This window comes from Nannobrachium achirus, assembly GCF_963921795.1.
Source record: "Nannobrachium achirus genome assembly, chromosome: 23".
Taxonomy (NCBI): Eukaryota; Metazoa; Chordata; class Actinopteri; order Myctophiformes; family Myctophidae; genus Nannobrachium; species Nannobrachium achirus.
This window is the reverse complement of record NC_137830.1, coordinates 22390184-22409623: the sequence shown is the minus strand read 5'-3', so window position 1 is coordinate 22409623 and position 19440 is coordinate 22390184. Positions and strand designations below refer to the sequence as shown.

At 41.4% G+C, this 19440-nt stretch overlaps 1 protein-coding gene across 3 annotated transcripts in view; it reads left to right on the top strand.

Annotated features, from left to right (window-relative positions):
• Positions 1–19440, top strand: part of LOC308309218 (putative adenosylhomocysteinase 3) — a gene marked incomplete at its 3' end in the record, with an annotated part of 91570 nt that overhangs the window by 49717 nt on the left and 22413 nt on the right. For 2 of the 3 annotated variants that reach the window (XM_080754719.1, XM_080754720.1), the window contains exons 2-5: positions 10076–10184; positions 17005–17148; positions 18603–18703; positions 19284–19386. In XM_080754719.1, coding sequence (XP_080610845.1) covers positions 10076–10184; positions 17005–17148; positions 18603–18703; positions 19284–19386 — 457 coding nt within the window. The remainder of the gene's footprint in view (positions 1–10075; positions 10185–17004; positions 17149–18602; positions 18704–19283; positions 19387–19440) is intronic. The other variant, XM_080754721.1, reaches the window with a different exon arrangement.

The window sequence follows — 19440 nt, the reverse complement described above, 5'->3', positions numbered from 1 at the left end:
ATCATCCGGGACCTTTCCATGACGTGCACGAACGTGAGCACGCGCGTCACTGCAACGTGAGCCCCCGGATGCTAATACAGTCCCCTATGGGAGAAAGTCTGGCATTCTTTGGTGCCCTCTAGGGGCTGGCACTGGTAGGGTTAACAACCTGGTCTGATTAGAATGAAGTGATGTTGAGCATAAAAACATAAAATAAATACATTTGCTGTTAAGGTTGGGATGTGGACTTTAAAATGTCCAAAGACCAACTTTAGATATTGAAAAATAGTAGCTATACAAGCTCACAGCGCGCCACTGAAAAGTCGTGAAAATGTGTGAAAATATTTGAATATATGTATTTTTTAAGTGAACATTTTGTAACTCAAATTTTGCTTCTGAGGGGGTCCCTGGAACTGAATATTTTAAGATTATCATTTTGGGGGTCCTTCACATGAAAAGGTTTAAGCACCCCAGACATAGAAACATAAGTTTTTCAAAAGACCTTAGAAGGATTTGAAATATTCAAAGACTTTGTGAGACACTGTGAGCTTGTATATCTGCTATTTGTCAATAGTTAAAGCACAAAATAACGCGTAATAATGCCTTCCCAGTCTAAATGGGTTAGACCCCCTCCCCCTATGAAGAACATTCATGGGGGGCCCGCAGTGAATCCTTATACCCAGGGCCCAGAATCTGGTGTGACACCCCTGCCATGGACATGAGTAAAAACGTCATTAGGCCTAGAGTTATTGAATGCTTTAACCAGTGAAAAATAGCAGATATACAAGCTCACAGCGCGGCGCTGTGAGCTTGTAGATCTGCCATTTTTGAAAAAGTCGTGAAAATGTGTGCAAGTCTTTGAATATATGTATTTTCAAAGCGAACGTTTGTAACTCAAATTTTGCTTCTGGGGGGTCCCTGGAACTAAATATTTTGAGATGCGGGTCCGTGGCCAGTTTGGGGGTCCTTCACATGAAAAGGTTTGAGAACCACTGACATAGTAGTCTCTCAAGAACAGACTAACTGAGCTCCAGTTAAGTGAAAAGGACCTTTTCTTTGACGATGGCTAAGCCAGATTGCTGACACAGAAACACGTTTTTCTTTTTTTTTTTTTTAAACCTTCAAAGGATTCAAAAGACACTAGAAATTTTCACGATTTTTCAAAAATAGCAGATATACAAGCTCGCAGCGCGCTGTGAGCTTGTATATCTTCTATTTTTCAATAGTTAAAGCATAAAATAATACTATTAAGAACATTAAAAAAATAAGAACATTATTGATGTTTCTATTGTTCCGATGTTCAATGCCAAACACACAATTAAACCATTAATCGCAATTATTTTAGTAACAATCGTGACCTAAAATGTGTAATCGTGACACTGAGATGAGATGACTGAGATGTGTCGTCTATGTGCGCGCGCGCACACACACACACACACACACACACACACACACGATCATTTGTCACAATTTTTTATTTCTCGTTAGCTCTGTCTACACGTTCACGGCACGCGGGCGCTAATGCCACACATTTTAAGTAAATTAACGCCCTACTTCATCGTACAACAGTGTTGCATAAACCTAGCGGAAATAACCAATCTACAGTACAAGCTCACAACGCATCACATCGTGATGGCGTTGTGAGCTTGCACATCTGCTATTTTTGTTGTTTTTGAAATAATTTGAAAGTGAAAGTTGTTAGATAGATTATCTGTGGGTTTTATAATTATCGATTTAAGCATTGAAAAGTATGAACGATTGCTTGTGACTAAATCATCCACAGGTTATTTTTTTATATTTTCCTGAAAAGTAACAGTTTTGGACATACAGTACTAGTACAAGCTTTCCACCCGACAGCTACGTTATTGGACTTTTCTTTCTTTTCTTTTGCAATCCTTTATATGGGTAAAGAAAAGAAGAATAAAAAACATGTAGAAGATGTCTTTAATTGCAACCCTTCCCAAAATATAATCGTTTTGTTTTTAAATACAGCACACCGCACAGGAAGAAAACAACAACTAAAAACTGAAAAAGGGCTGTATGCAATCTGAGACCACGGAAACACAATAAACAATAACGACCTTAGTGTGGCAGGAGATATTCTACTTTTTCGAGTATGATACTATAAAAGAGATTATGGTAAAGAGACACAATGGCTTTTCACTAACCCTATCGCTGTGTTGTCATATAATGAAGGAAAGACAATCACATGTTACATAAGACAAGGTCACAAAAATGAGACCACCAGAATCCAAATGCATAATCACCTTAATATATTCTTAATAATCATTCAGAGATGAAATTGGATTTGAAGTGGGGGATAGAGGGAGAGAGAGACTGAGAAAGAGAGATAGAGGGAGGGAGACTGACTAAGAGAATAGCGAGTGAGAGAAAGAGACCTTGGTAAAACACTCAGGGAGTGATAAAGGCATTATGCACTCTCTAAGTACATAACATACTCTCTCTAAATCAGTGCTTCTCAAACCTTTTCATTGTCAAGGTCAAGGACCCCCAAATTGATATGTATTTGGCCGTGAATCCCCATCTGAAAATGTCTGATTAAATCGCAGATGTGCCTTGTAGACATGCTATTTTTGAATAGCCAACATTTAAATGTATAATTGTTAATTCTATATTGACTACTTTTCCCGGGGGTTCCCGGACCCCTCTTTTAGAACCACCACTGTAAACCACAGGTCAGTCAATGGAAGTCTATAGGTTTCAAGCGGTTAAAATCTTACATTTATAAAATCCCTCCCTCCCAAGTGTGCAAGCTCATACAACACACACACACACACACACACACACACACACACACACACACACACACACACACACACACACACACACACACATTATGTCTGATCCCATTTCTGACCACATCTGTGCCTATGTGTCATCTCTAAATCCCTTCTGCACTCTGTGTGTGTGTGCGAGAGTTCGCGTACGTGTGCATTCATGTAGAAGAAGGCCTAGAAGATGTGAGGTCACATGCAATGCTGTATTTCCTGCCTTTTGACCTCTGCACCAGTCATCTGATTTGATTAAAACAAGGACGTGTGTGTGTGTGTGTGTGTGTGTGTGTGTGTGTGTGTGTGTGTGTGTGTGTGTGTGTGTGTGTGTGTGTGTGTGTGTGTGTGTGTGTGTGTGTGTGTGTGTGTGTGTGTGTGTGTGTGTGAATGAATTTCTTCTTAAAGAAATGCAAATAATGTTCTGGTGGTCTTTGCGCCACAAGTCAGCAGTACACGGGTCCATAGTGCCCTTTTATTTTAGAGTGTACAAATGGACCCAACGTTTGGTACCGCTTTGTGCACTCTTCTTCTGCGTAAAATGAACACACAGGATTTTACAGTGTACTGAAGCTCCACTATCATATCTCACATCTCCTCACATTTCTCAACCCATTCGGGCCTAGGCATTCATCCAAAGATGAAGAAGCCTCACATTATCAGGAGGGCATTATTTAGAACCTGGTTTGGTATTCTAGTATTTTATTTATTTATTAATTTATTTCGTTGTTCTGAGTGCACAGCACTTTGGTTACAACACTGTTGTTTTAAATGTGCTCTATAAATAAAGTGGATTGGATTGGAATGGGCCTGCAGGAAGGAAGAGGACATAATCATATCCATTCTTTCTCTCATTAGCTCACTTGCTCTTCAGGTCGCTTACTCATGCATGCACCATGATCCTAAAAACCTGAGATTTCACCCGCTGCACGAGTACCAACAAAGCAGCTTTTGTGTATAGAATTAGAAACATACCGGTACTATATGTGTGTTTCTGTTTCCAGTGTGTGGTCACTCTGTCTGGCTGGCATGCTAGAGCCGGGCAATTTCGACAAAATACATCAACACCGGTCCTTGTGTACTACTTTTTGAATACCACCATTGCGCAACAAATTGATCTACAAGCTCACAACACGTCACAAGCTTGTAGATATGCTATTTTCACTTCTTTTTATTTTATTAATTGTTCATTAATCGTAATCGTGGTGAAAGTTTGACATAATCGGTGCAATTGATTTGAAGTTACCAGCCCTAGGCTATGCCCTCTGTCCCTGGGCTTGAGCTAACCTGCAGTTATATGCTCCCTAAAATCAGGTCTGCACAGTAAGGCCTGCCATCCCCTGAGCTCCAAAAATGATCTTCTCTGTGAGCCTCCTCCAAGCCCTTCATCTGTCCTACTGTAGCTGCGTCTGGTCTAGACGCACAGCTAGCACACTGACCTCAAGACACTACTGACCACCACTTCTCTCCTAAATATAGGCCTACTACTATGGCTCATCACAGGGGCAGTTGGAATGTCTTTCAGTTTGTTACTGTTTCGGCCTACACCGTTCACCACCATAGTATCTTTGTTGTGTTTGGGAGGAGAGAGGGGGTTCTTTCTGACTCATGACAAGGTTAGAGTTCAGTGAAATATCTGTCTGTAATGCTAGAGCAGTGTTTCTCCAAGTGTATTCCAGGGACTCTTGTGGTTTCCTTCAGAGGGTTAAATTGACCCATACAAGTCTGTAACTGTCTCTGACCATGTACAAATCGAACCAAATGAACCCATCAAGAGTTAAGGGGAGACCTTGAAATTTGAAAGTGTGAGAAACACTGCTAAAGAATTAATGCGTAATCGATTTCATAGTAATATCTTCTGTTTAGTTTTGGACAGGGACGCTGCTTTTTGTTTTGGGGGATACTAAGGCCATGGCTACACAGAGCTGGATATTTCTGAAGCTAGACCTTTTTGAGCGGTGGTAGACCGCTCCATAGCATGGCCGTGTGTGTATCCGTGTATCCGTGTATCCGTGTATGTATGTGTGTATGTAGCCTGAACTACCACTCAGTGACCAGAGAGGGTGCTCTTGAGTCTAGTCTGAGCATCAACTGCAATATTCTCTCTCTCTCTCTCTCTCTCTCTCTCTCTCTCTCTCTCTCACACGCACACACACACGCACGCACACACACACACACACACACACACACACACACACACACACAACCACCGCTCAGTTCACACGGGTGTGATTTTTTTATGCTGTTTGGGCTTGCAGCCACATGAAGCTGGATATTTCGGCCGCGAAGCTGGATATTTTTGAAACCGGATAAATAAGTGGAGAGATTGAAAAATATCAGATTCACTGGATCCGTGTAGACAGGGAACCCGGATATCTCTGAAGACTTTATTGTGTGTGTGCTTGTTAGATCTAGATATCTTTGTCGTGTGGACCTAGATATTTTGAAAAACCGGGATATATGAAATATCCAGCTCCGTGTGGACCTAGATATTTTCTATGTGGAAATCTGAAAAACCGGGATATATGAAATATCCAGCTCCGTGTAGCCATGGCCTAAAGCTGCACTTTGTAACTTTGATTCTAAGATTGAAAGAAACTCTGGTCTCCCTCCCATGCAAGTGCTGAAATCTTTGCTACTGAGATAATGGAGCACACCTTCTTTTAAATGTTGCCCTTCGGGTAGGAAGAAGAGGTGTCTAATACCAAAATACAGCAGGAGCCTTGTGGAAAGCGAAACAGACTTGCAGAATTGAAAGAAAAACGCTTGCACACTGCCCAGTTAAAACACTGAATTTATTGCACTTTGTGGGTGCAATAAATTTAACTTTGACACTGGAGCCCAACAGTGTGCAAGAGTTTTTCTTTCATATTTTTGTACCAACCAATAGTAGTCTGTCAGACGCCACACACCTGTTTACTACTGTCTATGCTTGCACACATTGCCACACCTATTGCTCTGGGCACTCCTACATCTAATACACCTATTATTATTTTTTATTAGCTGCAGCTGGCGTTGCTTACTAGCCGGGCACATTTTTTTAGATTATTTTTTTTACCGTTTTTAACTACAAAATTGGGACACTAGGGTTAATGTGGTTAAGTTGTCTGATACAGATGCAAATGAGTGGATGAGTGTCTGAGTGACTCAAAACGTATCATCACAGCTCGTCCTCCACCCATTGTCTGATCAGCCCATACTATCCAGACTGTAAACTGAGGTGGTTTATAGATGGTTGTGTTTGTATTCTCTGAAAGGACTTTACTGTGTCAAGCCGTTTAAGCAGTTTGTGTTGTTTTACCCATCTTTCGACACTTTAATAGTTGTCAAATTGATTAAATGTCCCACTAATTATTTTGTCAACTGAATTGTTCCATTGTTCACTTGATTATACATTTGTTGCATGTTTGTAGAGCCTTCTTCCCAATGCTACAACCTCTGTATCATTCCAACTGGTACTTCTAGTCCTGATACCAGCGACCCCATTGGCCCCGAGCTGTGGAACAGTCAACAATCAAACTATAGCCGAAAGAGAGAAAAATAAGAGGGGGGGAGGGTTGAAAGGAAGGAAAACAATTTGTGGCATTGTGTCCATGGCTTGGCCAGTTTGTTCTGGATCAGAGAAAAAGTAGAGGAGAGAGAACGAGAGAGTCCCTGTTGATCTTTCAGATCCTTCCTAACGCACCCAAACAGTCTTCATCACACACCCACACACACGCACGAGAGTACACGCTCTCTCTCACAAACTCATGTAGCCATCTTACTGGTTAGCTATTTAGTTGAATTTCTTGGTCTTCTTTAGGGGTGGGGAAAAGAAATCACTCAAATATCAATATATACTGTATATATCTTTTTGTTTTTACTAAAATCGAATTGTAAAGTTCAGAATCCAAACTTAATCTCAGAAAGACTGACAAACTCATGGTTTATATTGTTATACGGTCGCAAGTTACTATGAAAAGCTCCACCGGCTGTGTGTCTGTCAGTGACTCAGTCTGTCCGTCACGTCACGTCACGTCACGTCACACTTTTGCCCCTACTCTTATCTCTAATAAATCTAATATATCGTAATATCGAATCACAACAAACGTTTAATCGCAATATAATTAAGAATCGCAATATACATCGAATCGTCATTCTAGGTATCCAATCGGGTGCTAAGTGAATCGTCACACCCCTATTCTTCTTGCTTTTTGTTGTGTTTTTTTTACATGACGAGTTGTAATGTGCTGCCCAAATTAGTCAAAATTCAATTTCTCCCCTGAGCAAGCAGGCTCAGTGGTCAGTACTGTATGTGCAGTGGGCAGCAGCCCCGGGTTTGAATCCAGGGTGGAACAGGATAGTTACACAGCGTAGCTTTAACATACCATACTGTATGTGTGTCCTTACAAGACCTCTTTGTGTTGTAAAGCTTCCTGCCATTGGATAGCGGTTCCCTTCGCTGTCATTAGCGCGCGCGCGCGCGTACGTGCTTTCATGTATTGGATATAAATGAAAGGAAAGATCACGACAGACATCGCTGACTCACTATGACGGCCTTGTTTCAACTCACACACACTTGCACACACTCGCTCACAGTGTTCTGTTTCATAACGCATTATCACTCCCTGAGTGTTTTACCAAGGTCTATCTCTTTCTCTTCTCTGTGTGCCTCCCTCTCTCTCTCGCTCCCCCCCCACTCTCTCGCGCTCTCTCTCTCTCTACTTAAAATCCCATTTCATCTCCGAATGAAAAGTCCAATCCTAGAGGCTCGGGCCGTACCGTCGATCCTCTCTGAACAACACACAACAAAGCAGCGGCTGCGTTGTTCCTCTGCCTGTTTGAAACGTGACGGCTCCTTTTGTCACCTCCACGTCAGACATCTGTGTGACCGACATGGGTGTTGCACTGCACCGTGAATTACCACCTGGAACCCCCGACCTGGACGTTTTATGTGGCCGATTGTCATCCGACTATAAAATGGGCGAAAATCTCTGTCTGTTGTTAACGTATATTATTATTATTATTACCAGTAAGACTCCCTAATCGGGAGATAAGCGACCGTAGGTCGCTTATCTCCACAAATAGGGCAAAAATGTGTTTTTCCAAAATCTTCCTGATCCATGTTGATGACATGAGTGTAGACATGCTGTGTAGTGATTTTCGTGATTTTAGGGCAAAATCTGTAGGAGCAGTGTCCAAAAATGTGTTTTTAAAAATCGGCCTGAAGGTGGCGCTATATGGGACAGATTCATGGTGATGGGATGAGTGTAGACATACTGTGTAGCGATTTGCGTGATTTTAGGGCAAAAACTGTAGGAGCAGTGTCCAAAAATGTGTTTTAAAAATCGGCCTCATGGTGGCGCTAGAAGAGGGCCATGTGAGAAATGAGGGGTGGGGTGTCCGCGTTGCCTGGGGGTCCCTGGAGCTCCGGGGGTCCTTGGAGGTTGAAGTTTGGCAGCCAAGGAGCGTGTGTGCAAAATTTGGCATGGATCGGGGCAACTGTTGCGGAGATATGAGCAGGGCAATAGTGTGACGTGTGAGGTGTGACAGACAGACGGACAGACAGACAGACTGACTCACTCACAGTTTGTGGAGGTTTTGATAGTAAGTGCGACCTACGGTCGCAATTATCGTTGATGCTTTAGGTTCCATTTGTATTGTCCATTTGTTGAGTTAAATGAACACACACAATGTCACAGTGTCTTATAAAACCTCTGCTTCCGAGTTGCTGGTTCAAACTCCTTTTTGATTAAACAAACGCAGAGTTAAGTCGCTGTACTTGATAGTTTTGGTAATAACTATTGAGAAAACACAGACCATTGCGGGGTGATCAAAGCCACGGGCTGTTAATGCATGCGTAATAATGTGCACACAGCTGGTCAATGAATGACCCGGATAGCCTAATAACAATCTGACCTTATTTAACTCTCCATACACACTCACACTCCTGCAGTCCCAGGATGAAATGGCGTTGTGTGGCGTCCTTGACTCACACTGATAATGGCTTTCCCGTTGTTTTCGCGCACGTTATCTCACAACATCGACGTGAACTCATAACAATAGAAGTGCCGGATGAACATTAACCATCTGTTTCTGACATTTACAAACCCAACTGACAACAACACCACAGAAAAGGCTCAAAGCCTTGTGACTCTGGAGTCTGGACGGTCGCAAGGTTGGTTTGAGCCTACCACAGAGGCTTTTCTGGTTCAGGGCCCACATGGAAATCTCGCCCACTCACCCGACCACTTAACACGGGTGGGTGCGTGGCCCGGCGGCCGCGTGCATTTTCAGAGCATGTTTATTACTTTTCAACGATCTATCAATTTGATTGTGTTACGGTTAGGGTCAATGGAACCAACATATTACTGTAGTGCACTTTAACCCTGCAAGACCCACCGTAGCTTTTTGGCCACATTTATATTTTATATTAAAAAAGGTTTAACTAATAAATAAGAGTTTAAATAATTCGTTTTCCTGTTCTTTTTTCACCTAATCATCACCATGTATTACTTCTTTTTTCACCTAATCATCACCATGTATTACTTCTTTTTTTCACCTAATCATCACCATGTATTACTTCTTTTTTTCACCTAATCATCACCATGTATTACCATGTAATACCATGTATTACCATGTATTCCAGTTCCATTGGCCAGGATATTTCTTATTTTTTTAAGATTTGTTTTGGGGATTTTATGCCTTTATTGGATGGGACAGTAGACTGACTGGAAATGGGGGGAGAGACGGGGAGTGACATGCGGCAAAGGTCGTCCGGGTCGGGAATCGGACCGGCAACGCCGTCAGGCATCAATGCCTACTGTATATGTGGCATGCACCTGGACCAGGCCAGCGGGCGCCCGGCCAGGATATTTGCATATAAATACCCCCCACAGAGGCTGAGATTCACACAACTAGTAGAAAGTAGAAATTAATTCGGGTTCTGGTGAGGTTTTCATAAAAGTTAGCCGTTTTCATAAAAGTATGAAAACGGCCAGCTCATGTCCGTCAGTGAGTCAGTCAATCACGCCTCATGTCACGCTCCATATATGGCCATTCACAAATTAATGAATTAATTTCCCCTATTGACTTGAATGGGCAGCTTGTAGATCGGCTATTTTCAGCATTAAACCAAATATAAAATCAGCCATGACGACTCCATTAAGGCCTGCCAAAATACATGTTTGTTGCTTCTCGCCCCTTAGGGCTATCTATTTTTTAGATGGATATATTGTCACGCCATTTACTTGGTTGGGGGGACTAAATCAGTTTTCTGTTGTGTTTACATTGAATTCTGATCTCGCTCTCCCTCTTCGTCTCAACAGATCCAGTTTGCTGACCAGAAGCAGGAGTTTAACAAGCGTCCTACCAAGATCGGCCGCCGCTCGCTGTCTCGCTCCATCTCCCAGTCCTCCACAGACAGCTACAGCTCTGGTACAAACACATGCACACACACAGACACAGAGAGACATTAATACACTTTCTCCATTGTACTTGCTCCCTCAAATTAGAGACTAGAGCCTTGCATTGGGATCGGAATCTGGAATCCCACGAGACCCAACGCAAATCTTACGGGCCGGGAATGGGCGTAAAAACTAAAATAAAATAAACTGCAAAATTTACGATCTACAAGCTTGTAGATCGTCTATTTTTCGTCAAAGAGATTTGGTAAAGAGTGAAAAAAAAGACTATCTAGTACGTTATTTCCATGTCCGTTTGACCAATTATAGAGCGTTTAAATTAAAGGTAAATTGAGTTGAAAAAGGTGAATTGATCTCAGTGCATGACCGAGGATAATTCCGCGATAAATTTAAACCTCTATACGTCCCATCCCTAGAACCAATTCCTAGTTCCTCAATGTTGGATGCAGTTCCCGATCCCAAGCCTACTGTCAAGCAGTAAGCCCAGCCCACTGTGTCGATGTCTGCGGTGCCTGCAATGGCTGTCTAATTCTGTGTTTCTGGTTATAATGTCTTCATATCCTAATGGAAATATTGCAGCAGTATGAACAACTAAAAGGTACTTGCAGTACATTTAGCTGTGAGCTGTCAGAAATTAAACCATTACGGGCGTTGGCGGAGTTGGTCAGAAATTAAATGAGTATGTGGGAAGAGACTAAGAAAACTGTCCCACGGCAGGTCTCTACCATGTCATTGGTGAACCTTCATATCATCACTTTCGAGCAGAAACCTTGTTTCTCCCTATTTCAACTTTTTATGATTTGTTTTAATGCCCCGCATTGTGTACAGTAAATAATGCGTACCTCAGGTCTTACCAAACAAAACATTTTAGAGTTTAGAGTTGTGATCTCAACCACAAATCTGTAGCTGAGTTTTGTGACTGCATCTTGCACGGTTTGTGACCCCACCAACCACTAAGGTCTTCATGTCTGTGGACACAGACTCTTGTCCACAGACTTGCCCTCAGAGACGGAACACAGTAAAATCGTCAGTGCCTATTTACGTAACTCTTGACTCTTGTCACCATTTTGGTTATATTCCAATCAGAGTTTACGGTCCATGTCAGGGTGGCCCACACAGCCCATGGCTCTGCCGGTAGCCACATTAACATAAGGAGTTAACCTGCGTCGGCTGCTGACGTCTCTGCCAAACTCTGGCGCCGGCTTGTAAAACAAACGGAACGGGAGCAGACGGACAGATGTTCGGTTAGGGTCCCTCGGGACATAACGCGCAAACAAGCCTATTTATAATGCCCATTTACTGCTGATGGCGCAAGTATGATGCTTACTGCTTCTGTTTATATCTACTAATGGTATTCGGCAAACGTGCATCCCAAGTGCAGGTGACCAGGACAGTCTTCTTTTATTGTATACATTTTAAATATTAGTATATATTTGTTTTAATCTTATTTTTAATTTGTGTAACTTTAAGGCTAACTATAAACATGTCACCATTAAAGATGTGGTGCCATGGTTCCCCCCCCCCCCCCCCCCCCCACACGCACCTGTTCATTAAGTATGACTGGTTGTCAGGTGGTGACCCAGCTGAAGTTAGCCACACCCACTGTGTTGGGTGTATGGTAAAGAGGGAGGGGTTGATTGTATGATGTCATTAACTCTGTGTTTTTTCAGTTGGGCCTTTTGACTCGGAGGCTTTCGGCTTTCAGGAAGTAACCAACAATACACAGGGAAGGCAAATTTGCACATTATAACTTCACCCTGTGGTATATTAGAGTAATGTTAACTTCATAGACAAATACAAAACAGAAAAAGAACAAGACTATGGCACCACCTCTTTAAGATTCTAACTCGAGTAGTAACAAGTCGATTAGCTAGTTTTTAAATGTTATTTTCTTGTAATCGATTAGTTTCATAATCGTTTAAATCGGTTAGTTCGATGAACAGTTGTATCGCAGCCAATTTTAAAACGTGTGTCAATCTCCCCCCACTAAATGTATTATTTTATGAAAATGTATGATTCTTTTTAACCATTAAATCAATTAATTTGATTAACTGATACACCCCTATTGAAGACAACTGACTGCAATTACGATATCTGTTCACCTTCTTGCTCACCAGAGGATGGCCACCATTGGTTTTGATGAACCAATAACTCAAAAATGTCCACTACTAGCCCTCAAGATAACTCAAAATGTAATGGGCAGGCTGCCATGAAACTTGCGCAATCACGTTCCACACAGAATGAACCCTAACAATTTGAGTGACCCCATGACCTTTCTTCTAATCTAGAGCCAATCTCAGGCCAAAAATGTCAACTTTGCACATGAGCTAGCTATCTCATAATCTAATGCAGTGGTTCTCAACCTTTTCAGGCTGTGACCAGTGACCCCTAAAATAATCATATTTGAACTTGTGACCCCCCACTCTGACCAGCACAGAGTTGAGGCATTACATTTTGTACAATCTGGCTAGCCATCGTCAAAAAAAGTTCCTTTTCCTCTAATCAGAGAGCCTGTTCTTGAGAGATTACATTTTATATCACATGGTTCTATTGTGAAAATAGCAGATCTACAAGCTCACAACGCCTCGCGAGCATGTAGATCGGCAATTTTCACAATTTCTGCCTCTAATATCTGACAATTTGGCCAATGTTTAATTTGTCATTTTTGAGGTATTAACTCACTTACTGCCAATTTAAAATGCCCCTCGAGTGGCACTAGTGCCAGAAGCCTCCATAGACTCCCATGTAATTTATAGTGCACAGATCATGCACGCCCATGCACAGATCATGCACCATGTTTGTGCAGGCTGTTCACAGCTTTCAAACAAAAAAAAAAGATTGGAAATCCGTTCAGGCATTCATGATTTATCAGCCATAATGTTTTCTTCAGATGTAAACAAAAATGGCTGCCATGTTTGAAAGATGGGGTTGTATGGGGGGTGGAACATGCAAAATCGCGATTGAAATCATGTTTACTAGATTTAATTGGGTCCAAAAAAAAAAAAACTTTTTATTTTTTTTTCTAAGTAAAAGTCGCCCAAAGTCGCTTGGCAGGGAACTCCATAGTGAGAAAGTTGGTCTAAAAGTCCTTAAATTGTCACTTGAAATGTGCTTATACCCTCTTCTATAGACCCGTTTCTTGTTTACAAACATTGAGACTAAATGCACAGGTGACTGTATCATGTAATCAATTCCCACCAATCCTCAAACCTGTTGTTTTGGGGAGCGCTGGTTTCATTGGCTCATTTTGGTTCCGACCTGTGCGCGCATCTAGTTTATCTGTTTACTGTTGAGGGAGAAAACAACGTTGCACATTAAGTTAATCATCTGGGACGCCCCAAAATAATGTGGGGACCCCCCCCCCCCCCCCCCCCCCCCGGTCCTGACCCACAGGTTGAGAACCACTGATCTAATGAGGCAGATTCAGATTACAGGATGAGCCCTACTGATGTGATTGACCCCACACTCGACCACTGGTTAATGTCACTGCTGCTGTCACTCAACTCACTCACTCTGTAACAATGTACTAACTGCCCTTACGTCACTCTGGTTAATGCTTAATTTATTCTGACCGTAGGTCGCAGTTTAGTATGAATGCGGTCACATCTTGTCTCCGTCTGTCTACGCTCGGTTTGACGCTCTGACATCACTTAGATGTCAGGGGAACCACATTAACAGAATCCCTTTCGTGCCCTTATATGGAGATCCCTAATGTCATCAACATTTAGCCCATATCTAACAATATATATCTAACGAATAACTGAGTAAGCATGTTTGGGGTCTCGTATCTCCTTATATAGTACATGGATCTCCATATATGGGTATCAGGGGTCTCCATATATGGGTAACTGGTCCGATAGACATCACTGGCCAGATGGCCAAGACATGGCACGACCTCGCCCTAAGCGTTTCGCCCTTAGGCGTCTTACTGGTAAACCATTGTATGACGGACTTAAAGGCAGTGATTCAGCATTTTGGTTCATTCGATGGTCACATTAGTGTGTGTGTGTGTGTGCGCACATGTGCTCCTGTACTCTTTTCACTTCCATATTCAAGTGGTTTGCATACTGTATCATATATTTTCTTGTAAATGAATGCCCTACTTCGTCGTACGATAGTTAGTGCCACGCAAAAGTAGCGAAAATAGCCGATCTACAAGGTCGGAACGTGTCTCATCGCGACATATTGTGAGCTTGTAGATCGGCTATTTTCACTCTTTTGGAGGACTTGGAGCAGTTCACCCCCAAAATTGATTTTTTTCTATTGATTACTCATGCCATGGAGACTTGAGTTCAATCATATTTTTAGTTTTTTGTCGCTTTCCTATTGAAGACAAACGATTTATTACAATAAATGTACCCCCATTGATTTTGGAAACAAATTACTATAATACGATTTTTGTCTTTGGAATGCGATAAATATATAATTATATATATATATTTTTTTTCTATTGAACTCAAGTCTCCATGGCGTGAGTAATCAATAGAACATTTTTAATTGAAAGTGTGTCTGGTTTGGAATGGGACGATAATCGTTTTCGTGATTAAAAGTCCCACCCGGTGGGAGTGAGTCATATACAGTGGTGTAAAAAGTACTTATATTCTTTACTTAAAGGAGTAGTTTACCACTTTTCAACCTGTCTTCATATAATAGGTCCTCACTAATGTTCATGATAAAATATCACAATTTTTTTCTACTCGGTCCAAGTCTCCTAGGAGAGCTGTGGGAAGTTCAGAATCCATCGTCTTGTGACATCATCATTTTCCCCAAAAAAATGTAATCAATATTTTTGAAAAAAATATTTAGATTTTTATTATCGCGAGAACAATGGCTTCCACTTTAAAAATTGCAACTTTTCAGGAATAGAAAGCCTGCAGTTTCTATAAGCTGGATTGGCAATCGATGATGTCACAAGACTATGGGTTTCTGACCTGCCCACAGCCCTCCTATGAAAAAAAAGAAAAGCTATTTTTGAGTGAGGACCAATTATATGAACATAGGTTGAAAAGTGGTGGAGTGCCCCTTTAAGTAAAAGTATCAATGCTGCAATGTAGATGTACTCTGTTTGTTACAAGTAGAAGTCCAGTATTCAACATTTACTTGTATAAAAGTATTGGTATCAAAATGTATAAAAGTACCAAACAAAAGCTCACAATGCGTTGTGAGCTTGTAGATCGGCTATTTTCAAAATGCCAAAATTTACTGTATTTAGGGCTGAAGTGGTTAATATATGTTTTGTAATAATAATCAAAATCTACAAAGTAACTAGTAACTAAAGTTTTGAAATAAATGTAGTGGAGTAAAAGTACAATATTTGGATCTGAGATGTAGTGGAGTAGAAGTAAATTACTCAAATAAGTACAAATAACTCAAAGTGTACTTAAGTACAGTACTTAAGTAAATGTACTTAGTTACTGTACACTAGGGTTGCGAAGCTTTGGGTATACCACGATTCGATTCAGAATAGATTCTTGGGGTCACAATTCGATTATTATTATTATTATTTTGTATTTTTTTCAATTCTTTAAAATCCAAACGATTTGATTCAGAAACAATTATTTTCCGATTTAGAAACGATTCTCTATTCAAAACGATTCTCTATTCAATTCATAGGCTATCATGCAGGATCTACTCCAGTCTGCTGTCATGAAAGCAGAGTACATTTACGTAGCTTGTATAATTGTAAAGGTTTTATCAACTTATTGCAATAATGTAAACACACAAAGGTAAATCCAAGACAACCTGTCTGTTTTATTCATGCTTGCACACATTCTTTTAACTTGTACAAACACAACGTAATATCTAATAAAAAAATGTGTAATAAAAAAAAATGTTTTGAAAATGAGAATCAATTTTGAATCTTACAATGTTAGAAACACGATTCGAATTCAAATCGATTTTTTTCCTGCACCCCTACTGGTCATATAATATTGAATTTATTATTATACTTTGAGAGAGAGAGAGAGAGAGAGAGAGAGAGAGAGAGAGAGGTGTGCGTACGTGAGAGCGAGGGTCACATGTGTGGGAGGGTATGCTGTACTGTATGTATGTGTGCAAAAACACCATTTTAATTATGTATTCTTGAAGTGTGCCGTAAACACTGACAATTTTCTTTTATATAGTTTTTTTTTTGCAAACTGAGCCAGGGGTAGGGCTCGATAAGCATTATGCTTCTCCCTGTCCCCTTTTCCAGCATCTTGACTTATTATCTCAAATAGACTTGACAACTTCTGCCTTGGACTTTTTTTATATTGTGCCTTGTTCTAATTGCACTGATGTACATTGTTATATAAGGGATGGGACAATATGAAAATGTCATGTCATGATAATTTTGACCAAAGAAATTGCGATTTGCGCTCTTATCACAAAATATCCCCAATATCCATTATCCTGGTGCAGAACCGGTGCCAAAAAATAGCAGATCTGCAAGCTTGTAGATCGGCTATAAGAGATTTGGAGTGAGAAAAAAAAACATACTTTATTTCCAGGTCCGTTTACCAATTATAGAGGATTTAAATAGTACCAGATATGCAGCTCGGCAAATAAAAGGTGAATTTATCCCAGCGCATGACGCAGGATAATCTCACGATATATCTAAATATCCACGATACCATTATTGTGTGTTTTTTATCACGATTATCGTCCCATCCCTATTGTTGTATTGTATATATATATACATATCATATCAGGACATAAATTGAACTGAACTGGAACATTGTTTCAAATGAGAACTAGCACACTGTGGTACAGCTCAAAGACGGGCCTTTTGTTTGCATTTGGAAACATTGACTGTTAAACAGAAGTGAACATCTCGCTGTGTTTGTTTTTTGCAGCGGCATCGTACACAGACAGCTCAGACGATGAGACTTCTCCCCGGGACAAACAGCAGAAGAACTCCAAGGGGAACGGAGACTTCTGCATCAAGAACATCAAACAGGCCGACTTCGGGCGCAGGGAGATCGAAATCGCGGAGCAAGGTCAGCACAGTGTGTGGGTGTTTTTGTTCTTGTGCGAAAACAAACAGAATCAAAACAACGATATGTCATGTCGTCGCTGATGGGCAGAAACCTCTTATCTCCATGTTTTGACTTTTTGTGTTTTGACTTTTTGTGTTATTATAATTTTCTTTGTGAATGAATGCCCTACTTGATCATACTAAGCCTCACACAAAGGCATCAAACGTAGCAAATCGACCTGCTCAAAACACGTTTTGAGCTTGTGGATCTGCTACTTGAAAAGTAACAGTACATGGCTTGCATTGGATCTTTAACGTGTCACATTACACAAGGAGTTGTGAGGCTATGTAACACGTTCACAAAATGTTCACTTACTTTTGCCTAAGATCACGTGTTAATACACATGATCTTATATATTGCTCTCTTTGTGAGGAGGACTAAATGTTCCAACGAAGATGGACACATGTCCTGACTAGGACAGCGGATACGTTCTAGCTTTATGCGAAAGGAATGAATCTTAATTATTGTGGTGTGTATTGTGGTGTGTATGTGCGTGTGGGTGACTCGCTTGCTCCTGTTGTTCCGTATAAAATGGTAAATGGTGCATTTATATAGCACCTTTATCCAAGGCGCTTTACAGAGATTGTGCATTACATTCACACACCGATGGCAAAGGAAACCATGCAAGGCATCAACCTGCTCATCGGGAGCAATTAGAGGTTCAGAGTCTTGCTCATGGACACTTCGACACTGGGGGAGCCCAGGATCGTACTGGGAACCTTCCGCTTGCCAAGCGGCCGCTCTAGCCCTGAGCCAATGCTGCCCCTTGTATGCCTACTGTCTCTGACAACATTGCAATGTCACACTGTGAGGCAACCCTTAATTGGGTATGGATAGTGCCAGCTTCAAATAACCCCTGCAGGCTACACACACAGTCGCATCAACAGCTGTGTAATTAGGTGGATGAGTGAAATACTAAGTAACCGTCAGGGGTTGGCACTGAGGTCTCAGAGGCACTTGTCTGCCAGGCAAGTGACATCTCAAATTTAAATGGGTCATGTTCTACTTGCCCCCGAAAAGTAAATAGTCCATTATAAACTGATAGGTAAAATGAGTAGGTTGAATTACCGGTCAAATTCTGGGGCTGTGCAAAAAAATAAATGGGCAATGAAAGTAAGAACGGGCGTACAGAGCGTTCTGGGCACATTCGTATTTAGGCAGATATCTCGTGTTTTGTTTATAAAGAACTCAAGATGGTTGCGTCCCCACTCAAACACGCACTTGCCTGGTCGGTCGGGCAACCCGAAAGCAAACTCCACCTGCTGGCAAGTTTTATTTTACTGCCATGGGCAGTCGGACAGAGGCTAGTGTCAACCCCTGAAAATATATAAATAGTCTCTGTCTCTGTCTCTGTCTCTGTCTCTCTCTCCCTCTGTCTCTCGCTGTCTCTCTCTCCCTGTCTTCCCCACCTCCAGAGATGCCAGCCCTGATGGCTCTGAGGAAGCGAGCCCAGGGAGAGAAGCCCCTGGCGGGTGCTAAGGTGGTGGGATGCACCCACATCACCGCCCAGACAGCTGTGAGTAGTACATGCACAGTGTTCACGTACACACCGTTATGCTAATGAATACAATGGAGAAGAAAGGGAAGTCCGCACACTGGTCTGTAGCTCCCAGTAGAACGTTTTATTAGGTAACTTTTTCCAATTTTCCAATATATGTACTTCTACTCCACTACATCTCGGATCCAAATATTGTAATTTTACTCCCAACCACATTTATTGGAAAACTTGAGTTACTAGTTACTTTTTTGATTACTATTACAAAACATGCATTAACAACTTCAACCTTCTATACATTTTGGCCATTTGAAAATAGCCGATCTACAAGTAGTACAAGCTCACAATGTGTCGCAACGCATTGTGATCTGATATTTTCAAAAGATTTGTATTAATTTGAAATGGGATTTTCTGCATAATGAATACTTTTACTTTTGGTAATTTAAGTAATTTTAAGTTTTTATACCAATACTTTTGTACTTTTAAGTACATTTTGAATACCAGACTTTAACTTGTAACAAAGTATTTCTACATTGCACTATTGATACGTTTACTTAAGAAATAGTACTTTTTCCCACCACCGCTCTCCTCTCCCCTCTAGGTGTTGATGGAGACCCTGTCTGCGTTGGGGGCTCAGTGCAGGTGGGCTGCCTGTAACATCTACTCCACCCAGAACGAGGTGGCGGCGGCCCTGGCCGAGGGAGGTACGACCCCGGGTGGTCCCCAACCACACCCTCCCTTCACCTCCACTCTGATCC